At 62.6% G+C, this 8,750-nt stretch overlaps 2 protein-coding genes across 2 annotated transcripts in view; one reads left to right on the top strand and one right to left on the bottom strand.

Annotated features, from left to right (window-relative positions):
- The window catches only part of CHLNCDRAFT_145342 (hypothetical protein), a gene marked incomplete at both ends in the record, with an annotated part of 8,059 nt that extends 3,527 nt beyond the window's left edge, over positions 1-4,532 (bottom strand). Inside the window, 17 exons of the mRNA XM_005847863.1 lie at positions 269-383; positions 512-640; positions 763-861; positions 994-1,146; positions 1,273-1,372; positions 1,501-1,594; positions 1,725-1,797; positions 1,953-2,086; positions 2,221-2,316; positions 2,446-2,579; positions 2,687-2,781; positions 2,917-3,014; positions 3,158-3,306; positions 3,459-3,568; positions 3,721-3,813; positions 3,992-4,191; positions 4,472-4,532. Of these exons, the coding sequence (XP_005847925.1) occupies positions 269-383; positions 512-640; positions 763-861; positions 994-1,146; positions 1,273-1,372; positions 1,501-1,594; positions 1,725-1,797; positions 1,953-2,086; positions 2,221-2,316; positions 2,446-2,579; positions 2,687-2,781; positions 2,917-3,014; positions 3,158-3,306; positions 3,459-3,568; positions 3,721-3,813; positions 3,992-4,191; positions 4,472-4,532 (1,933 nt within the window). The remainder of the gene's footprint in view (positions 1-268; positions 384-511; positions 641-762; positions 862-993; positions 1,147-1,272; positions 1,373-1,500; positions 1,595-1,724; positions 1,798-1,952; positions 2,087-2,220; positions 2,317-2,445; positions 2,580-2,686; positions 2,782-2,916; positions 3,015-3,157; positions 3,307-3,458; positions 3,569-3,720; positions 3,814-3,991; positions 4,192-4,471) is intronic.
- A 3,020-nt stretch (positions 4,533-7,552) lies between these two features.
- Positions 7,553-8,750, top strand: part of CHLNCDRAFT_145340 (hypothetical protein) — a gene marked incomplete at both ends in the record, with an annotated part of 7,125 nt that continues 5,927 nt past the window's right edge. The window contains 3 exons of the mRNA XM_005848021.1: positions 7,553-7,569; positions 7,871-7,926; positions 8,089-8,740. Coding sequence (XP_005848083.1) covers positions 7,553-7,569; positions 7,871-7,926; positions 8,089-8,740 — 725 coding nt within the window. The remainder of the gene's footprint in view (positions 7,570-7,870; positions 7,927-8,088; positions 8,741-8,750) is intronic.

The raw sequence follows: 8,750 nt of genomic DNA, 5'->3' as shown, positions 1-8,750 counted from the left end.
GCACAGCTTGTCCCGGGGCCAGGCTTGACAGCAGGAAAGCTGGCGTCTGCTGCCGTCCTCCCTGCTCAAAGTAGGCGGACGAGGTGGCTGCTGGGGGCGGCAGGGGACCTGCGGGTAAGCAGACAGGCAGGCGAGCTTTGATCCCAAACGCCACCTTTGCAATCGGTCACAAACATACTGATGCCGACGAGACCAAAGCAACAGTCAAAGCTGTGCAACATCTGCTGCTGGCCACCCCCCTCTCTGCCCACACACTCGGCCCTCCCACCTGCATCGGCTGGCTCCTGCTCCGCCTCTGGCAGCTCAGTGTGCCGCCCACTGGCCCGCACCCGCAAGTCATCCACCAGGATTGCTCGCCGCTCCAGCTTGAACCCAAACTCACGCTGCAACATAGAGACAACACAACAATAAGTCACCAACCCAACAATCAAACATAGCAAAGCAAGACCGATCCAGATTTCCCCAGAATGAACCCTCCAGAGCTGTGGCAAGCTGACCCCTGCTGGCCAACCTGGTATGCTTGCTCAAACGCTACTGCAAAGTCGCCGTCTTCCGGGCTGGGTGTCATGATGGGCACGTCGGTGCCGTCATACCGCAAGTTAAGAAAGCGCTGGCAGTGGACCTGGTGCTCGGTGAAGCCCTGCACAGCAAGGGGCAAGGTAGCCAGAAGGTGGAACACGCGGTTTATGGGCAGTTATCAGAAGAAGAGCGATGTTGCAAAATAATCAAATTGCCTCGTTTGGAAGTGGCCATGAGCAGCACCTGTTGTTGCAGCCGACCGGTGGTCTGTGCCTGTAGCGCATCCAACCTCCTGTTGAGCTCCGGCAGCACAGTGCTGCTCAAGGTTGCAGCCGACGGCTCCTGCGGGCAGCACCACACCTCACACATGCTGTCTTCACACAGCCTTTAGGCTGTGTATGAAGGAGGGCAGGTCTGCAAAGACTCCTCGTAACAACACTGGTCAAGGCGGGCACTTGCCTGCGCCTCCTGCACCACCTCGGCGAGCCCGATGCCCACCGCCGACAGGATGCCGCTGAAGCGGTGCATAAAGATGGTCTCGATGCCCAATGCGGCGGCAATGGCGCAGGCGTGCTGCCCTCCGGCACCGCCAAAGCAGGCCAGCACGTGCTGCGTGACGTCATGACCCTGCACGGCAAGTCACCGCAGGGCAGTCAGCCAGCCTGCCGACTAATTCGGCACAAGTGCACGCGGTCCACCCGCCTTCATCTGTGTCAGCGCCCGTATGGGGCGGCACATCGTCTCGTTGGCCACCCGCACAAACCCCATGGCCACCTCATCGACGCTCTTGGGCGGCTGCCCTGCTGCCGCCGCATGAGAGTTGACCTCGGCTGTCACCGCCTCCATGGCGGCCCTGGGGCCAGGGATCAAGTGGAGCAGGGCATACATGAGAGTTGGAGCTACAAAACAGACGCTTGGCAAAGCTGGCAAGTCGCAGGGCGGGCTACTGCTGAGGCTGTCATGCACTAAACGTCAGCTGACCTGGCACCCTCTGCATCCAGCGGCTCATCCTCCCGCGGCCCAAAGATGTGGGGAAAGAAGTCCGGCAGGATGCGGCCCAGCACCAGGTTGGCATCTGCAGGGGTTGGTGGGCGCATTGGATTGCTGAGGATCGGAGGAAGACAGACAGGCAGTAGGGGCGCATTAGTATACTGCAGGACTTTGTTTGGCTTGGGCATGATACAGATATACAGTTCTGGTCTCACCTGTGATTGCCAGGTAGCCGTTCTTACGGTAGCAGACAGGCCCTGGGTGGGCCCCGGACGACTCCGGACCCACCTGCATGCCAACCCAGGTGTCGCTGTCAGGGACAGAACAGATTGCAAGCCAACACCTGCCTCCAGCTGTTGTACGGCTGCTGTCAGCCCTTGTGTTGACCTCATTCTGCACTACATCCATCCGGGCGAGGTGGCTGGCGGCCTTGCCTGGAAAACTCCGGAGCGGAAGAAGAGGCGGGAGCCGCCGCCAGCCGCCACAGTGTTGATGTCCAACTGCGGCGCCTGGATGGTCACGCCCGCGGTGGTGCTCTCAAATACGTGCTCGTACCGCCCAGCGTATCGCGAGACATCTGGGGGGCAGTGCAAAGGCAAGGTATGCCGTGTGACGAGAGCTAGCCTGGCAGGCTCTGGTGGCAGGCGAGCTTGTGGATAATGCTGAAAAACAGCAGGCAGGCAGGCAGGCAGGCGAGCATGCAAAACACACCGGTGCTGGTGCCGCCCATGTCGAAGCCAATCATCTGCAGCTGGCTGCCGGCCGTGCCGCCCCAGCGGGTGGTCACCGCATACCCCACATACCCGCCTGCACCAGTTGGCAAGGAGCACGCACGCTTGTGGAAGTCAAGCGGTCGTGGCGGGGCTGTTGGGACCTGCCAGTCGGGCAGAAGCATCGAGACAGACAGCGTCATGTCGCAGAAGCTCGTTCGCTCACCTGCGGGCCCTGACAAGATGGCCTTGTGCCCTGAGAAATCGGCCACGCTGGTCAGGCCGCCGTCAGACTGCATGAAGTAGACGGGCACGTGGCTGAGGCCACTGTCAAAACCCGCCTGGAAGGTCTCTATGTACCTGCACATCAGCACATGTGTGGGGTGGGTGCTTCGGGTGATGGGCCCTGGTTGGGATGGGGGTGTGGGCGACATGGGGGCAACATGGGGCCAGGTGCATGCCCTCACCGCATAATGTGGGGGGTGAGGTAGGCGTCGGCAGCCGCCGTGAAGCCACGGGGAACCATCTTGACCATTGGCATCACCACAGAAGACAGCGACACCTGGTAGAGGGAGGATGGAAGGCACGGTAGGAGCGCAGAAGCTGGCTAAAGCAGCTGGCAGCACAAGCCATGCCACCAGCACAAGCCATGCCACCCTCAGGCACCTCCAGCAAACTGCAAGCGGGAGGGGCGCACCTGCTGAAACCCCATCTCCCGAGCCAGCTGCCCCACTTGCTGCTCGTGTTGCGGAAAGATGGCGGCGTGCTTGAGCACCACAGCCACCGACACAATGCCTGCAATTGTGGCCAGCAAGAAATGCAATTCAGGGCGACAGCGTGCAGCAACTCCCTGGGAGCATCTGCTGTTCTGTGGGCTGGCCGGGTAAACCCGCCCCAGCTTCAGAACCGGCAGCCACAACTGGCTGGCCGCCACGCACCTGCATCCAGCACACGCTGCAGCTCCCGCCGCAGCGCCTGCAGGTTTGGCGCCCTCCGGATGCACACCGCCTCCCCCGTGACCGCTGTGGCCGTGGTGCCGTGCTGCGGGTGGCGCTGGCTGTCCCCCACTGGGTCGCGTCCGGCGCGCCTGCAGCAGCAGGCGCACTGATGGTGCAGTTGGGCAGGCTGACAGGGCTACAGAAGGTGCAAACCCTGGGCAGGTGGTCCCTTTAACCCGCACCACTACCATCGCCCACCCGGTCCCCACCTTCCCTCCCACACAGCCTGCCCCATACTCACGTGCCAGGCGTGTCCCCCAGCGGAAGCACCACCTGCTCCTCGCACTCCACCACCATCTCATACAGAACATCCGGCGCCTTGATCTCCAGGTCAAAGATGTCGGGGCGCGACTGCACAAGGGCACGGCAGCAGCCAGTGGGGAAACAGTGACACAAGGTTGAAGCCAAGCACCCCCCCGCATGGGACCCACCCCACTGGCTGCTGCCCCTCCCCCAGCACAGGCGCACGTGCCCGCCTCCCCTGCCATGCTCCCGGCGCCCACCTGGTTGCCAATGTGCAGCAGATCGCGGAAGCCCTGGGTCACCACAAGCGCCGTGCGCTCGCCCTTGCGTTCCAGCAGCGCATTGGTCGCCACCTGGGGCGGCAGCAGAGCGGGCCGCTGCTGAAACAACTGCTGACCTTCACTGTTTGCTAGCTGCCAAGCCACTTAGGCAGGGGAGAGAAGGACAGGGCCAGTTGGCTGATTCCAATGCAGCATTGCTCCTGTGCCAGCGTCCCCAGTCCCAGACCACTCCCCTGCCTTTAACTCGCACCGTGGTGCCCATACGGATGGAGGCGATGCGAGAGGTGTCCAGCGGCGCCCCCCGCGGATGTGGCACCCCTGTCTCCGCCTCCAACACCCGCCGGATGCCCTCCCGCGGCGCATCAGGGTAGTTGGCCGGGTCGACTGATAGAAGCTTGAGCACCCGTGTGTGCGCGGTGCCGCTGGCATCTGCCCACTCAGCATACACATCTGCAGCCACGCAGGCTAGACAAGCAAAGTCAGCATGCGCAATCGGGGGCCACCGCTGGGCGGCGTGGCAGCGACAAAGGCGGCGGCGGAGCAGGGCGGCGGCGGCAGCAAGCCTTCTGGGAGCCTTGGCTGCTGGCCGCTGCTTTCTCAGCATCTCACAGATGGCATGCACGCGCCCACAGCGCAGGGCAGAGAGGGCTAGCAATAGCAACACATCGGCACAGGCCTCCAGCGTGCTCTGCGGGGGACTCAATCGATCAATGGCACGGTCAACACGCACCAGTGAATGTGCCCCCGCGGTCTATGGAGAAGGCAAAGCCGCTCGGCGCGGCGCCTCTCATCTCATATGATCGCTTCCAGTGGAGTATGCTCGATTGAAAGTAACTGCTGGGCTACAAGGTGGGGCTTTGGCACGGCAGAGTAGCATGCTACCTAAATTTGTCTCGCTGCCGCCGGCCCGCCGGGTCTGGAAACCTTCATGCGTCTGCACTGAAGGAGCTTGCTAGATTTGCACAGCTGGTGGCAGACACAGGTCCTGCTATGTTCCATCAAGACCACTGCCAGCTGCGGCAGCCTCCTTGGCCGCCGCCTCCTTTGCCACCGCTTGTGCCGCCTCTTTTGCCGCCTGCTTTGCCGCCTCTGCCGCATCTGCGGCAGCCGATCGAGCAGCTTCTGCAGCCTTCTTCGCAACGGCAACAGGGTCCTCAGCAGGCTCTTCCCCGCCTGCATCCGGCAACGGCGCTTCCTTGCCCTCCTGCTGCTCAGACTCCCACATCGAGGCGAGCTTGCCGTCGTCGCCTGCCGCCTGCGCGGCTGCCCTGCCACCATCTTCATCTGCTGCTTGCCCTGCTGGTTTCTGTCTGCCCTTGTGATCTAGCTGCTCTGCAGGCTTCTTGTCGCCTGCGCCGGTGCGTTCGTGCACAAGGGTGTCGCTACCGTCGGCTGCAGCTGCCGCTTCGCCTTCTGAGACGGTAGCTGCTTCAGCAGCATCAGGGGCAGACCCCTCCTCAGCTAATCCAGAGTCCTCTTTGCCAAAAGCAGTGGCCGCAGCATTTTGTGCAGGGCCCCCTTTGCCACCGTCCGCCATGGCAGCACCAATGGGCCCAGAATCTCCCATGCTGCTCTGTGCCGGCGGCAGTTGGCGTGACAACATCTTCACCAATGGCCGCTCGTGCTCCAGGGCAAGCCCGTAGGATGGGCAGCAGTACAGATGCAGCTCGAGATCGGGAACTCGCCACCTTAGCGGCTGACACACTTTCACCTTGCTGCCTTGACCGCTGTGCTCAAGGCAGTCTGCAGGGCACATGGGGAAAGCATGAGTTGCAGCCATTGCTTTCCTGTCCCCACCAAGAGCCTGGCACGCTGGCGGCACATGCTCACAGTCATCATCCATGAACCACAGCTGCTGCTGCTTGAATATGGCAAGCTTGATGTCATCAAAAGCGCAGATGGGGTGCAAGAAGAGCACTGCAGAGCGGAGGACAATGCACAGTCAATTGCAGGAGCAGCAGCCGGCGGGGCCGTCTGGCAGAGCGTAAACAACCCACCCATGCTCACTTACTAGACCAGTCGCAGGTATCGAACAGTGGAGCCTCCTCTGGTCTGCTGAGAGTACAAACATCGTCGGAGTACATATAAAATCCAGGCTGGAAGGCTCGGATCAGGGCCAGCTTCCCAGATTCCTTGGCTTCGTCCATCTTCATGGTGGCAGCATGCGTTGTCAGCACGACAGGACGTACAGGTCAGGAGCATGGCAGCTGCGTGTGCACCGCACCTCTCGCCGCAACCTTCTACAGCTTTTGGATGACCAGGTGCAGCGGCGCAAGCTGTGCTCCATCAGCTGGTCAAGGCCCTGCTGGTCGTGTTGACCAGCCTTGATGCTTTTCAAGGCTTTCGCTGACCACGCCTCAAACAACTTGATCGCAGCAGGGGTTGGCAGCACGACATAGTTGCCTCCATTCACTGCGGGGCATGGGGCACATCCAACACTCGATGGTTTTTGTTTTTTGTTGAAGGGGGAAGCGTGTGGGCGGAGACACCGCTTCCCGCATGGCACAAGGCAGGTCAGTCTGGGCACCAACAGCACCCCTTGATCATCACCCGAACTATACTCGGCCTGGAAAGCGGCGTCTGCGCTGCCGGCCTCCAAATACGCCAGGTAGCTCTGCCAAACAGGCTTCACCGTGAACACAACATCGCTGTCTGCATGCGCAGACAGGCAAGGAGGCACTGTGGGGCATGCTGTGTTTCGGCAGAAGGGCACAGGCACACATCCCCCAACACCTACACACCCGTGTTCAGGACGGCAAATCCCTTCTTCAAAAGGTACTTGATGATGGCAGGCCGCAACCAGCAGATGACCTGCCCCACAGAGTGCATGCAGGGCAGGTGGCTGTGGGCGCAACAGTAGTTTAGGCGCCAAACCAGCACCCCAGATGCAGGTTCACTGCTTGCCCCGCACGTGGCTTGCCCCACACGTGCACACAGCGCCGGGTTGCAGCCCGTACGTGCCGCGCAGCTACGTGGCAGCCGCTTGCACATAGTGGGTCCCCGCCACACGCCAGGTAGTCGTGAGACCCAAACTCGCCAGCATCAGGACTGTGGTCCATGGGCTCCGGCAGGAAGGCGCTCACATCAGCGCAGGGCAGGTTCAGGTCGGCGCACGCCTCCAGGTCATGCTTGGTCCAGGTGCCAACAATGTAGTTGCGCACGCCGCCAAACTTGACCATGGTGTAGACTGCGGGCGGAGGGCCACGGTGTTCGCCGCATGGAGTCAACGACAGCTTTCCAGCGGCCACATGGCAGCAACCAGGCAGTCACACTGCCTGCCAGCCCAGCCCAGCAAAGTCCAGCCCCTCAACTGGTGTTTTGCATCAGGATATCAAAGCGTCCAGCAGCGTAGGTCATCAACGTGATGGTCTTGCTATATTTGCCCTGAGGCATGGAGCGCAGCTGCAGCAGCTTGTCCAGCTCATCCACCCCCGCATAGCTGAGGGCCTTGGTGCGCGGCGGCAGCAGCCAGGGCGCCGCCTCAAACTCGGCCAGCACCTCCTGCTTCCTCTCGGGCAGCGTGTGGTCGCCCTGCAACCTGTCATATGTCTCCTTGCTGGGGAGCTCCATGGGGGTGGTGCCTGGCCAGGGCGTGCCCACGCCTGCAGCCAAGGATGAAGGAACTAGCATGCAAGCTACTTGTTGAAGCACCCCGGTCCAAGAACCAATGCAGTCGATGGTTGTGCTGGTGGGAAGGCTGGCTGATGTGCCAGGTGGCGCGTTCCCACCTGACTGCTTGCATGTTGCCCCCCCCGAGTAGCTGCTGCCGCCCACTCTGCTAATGCCTACAGACGTCCGTGCGTGCTGCACCATGAGGTTGGGCCTGCGGTGCGAGCGGGGAGGGCATTCGGTCGGCGGCGCCGGGTGGCGTCGGTGTTTGCGGCAGGCGGTGCACATGCTAAGCACTCCGCCAATCGGCAGCTCCCCGCCAATCGCCAGCTCCCATCTCACTTGCTGAATGATACCAGGCCCACAACGACCCCGCAGGCGAATACCACGAAGAGCGGGGCGGCGCTGGTGCGGGGCGCAGCCAGGTTGTTGGACCGAATCATCTCCCACCCCTAATCTCAGATAGCCGTCAAGCACCCTACACGGAGCAGCAGAAGCTTTTCATTGTGCTTGGCCGCAGGCGCGCCTTCATCCCCTTCGGCGGTGGCTGCAGCGCCGTGAATCTTGTGCAAGCAGGTACGAAGGTCAACGCGAAAACAATTGTGTACCAAACCTGATCACCAGCGCAGCGCCGCCTTACCCCATGTGTTGCCCGCTGATGTGGCACCTCCCTAACCCTAAACCCTAAACACAGCCCCGCAGTGCCAACCACCCGCACAGCTGCACGCCGCCCCACAGCCTGGGCGCCCATCACCGGCCGCAAGCGCAGCGCTGTGGAGGCAGAGCTGGCCGATGAAGCGGAGGTGGCAGCTGCTGCGGCGGCCATGGATGAGGGGGAGGCTCCTGCTCGGCGCAGCAGCCAGCGGGCAGCCGCTGCGGGCCTGATCGCCGTACTGGCCATGGAGCACGAGCTGGAGGATGCGGAGGAGGTGCTGCCCATGCGGCAGCTGCCACAGCGCACCGCTGCCACTAGCAGCCCTGCTGGCCAGCGCCGCAACCGCATAGCAGTGCTGGCAGCGGCGGCTGCGGCAGCAGCTTCGGAGGCGGGGGAGGAGCAGGCAGCAGCAGAGGCGGAGGAGGAGCAGGCAGCAGCAGAGGCGGAGGAGGAGCAGGCAGAAGCAGAGGCGGAGGAGGGCGGCACGCTGGCAGCACCACACCCGCCCATGCCAGCACACTTGCAGGCCACCCGCTCTCGAGTGGCGGCGGCTCAGGTGAAGAACCGCCAGCGGATCGCAGCGCAGCGCAGGCCAAAGGGCGAGCCCAAGGACTTTGCTGTGGGCGATGACGTGCTGCTGCTGCCGCCGAAGCGCGGCAAAGTGGGCAAGCAGCTGGGCCGCAACCGCATCGTGTGCCGCGTGGTGGAGATCAAGCGGCCCTTTGGCGTGACCATGTACCGGCTG

This window comes from Chlorella variabilis (assembly GCF_000147415.1).
Source record: "Chlorella variabilis unplaced genomic scaffold CHLNCscaffold_9, whole genome shotgun sequence".
Lineage (NCBI taxonomy): Eukaryota > Viridiplantae > Chlorophyta > Trebouxiophyceae > Chlorellales > Chlorellaceae > Chlorella > Chlorella variabilis.
Note: the sequence above shows the minus strand (reverse complement) of the source record. Positions and strands in the feature narration are given on the sequence as shown.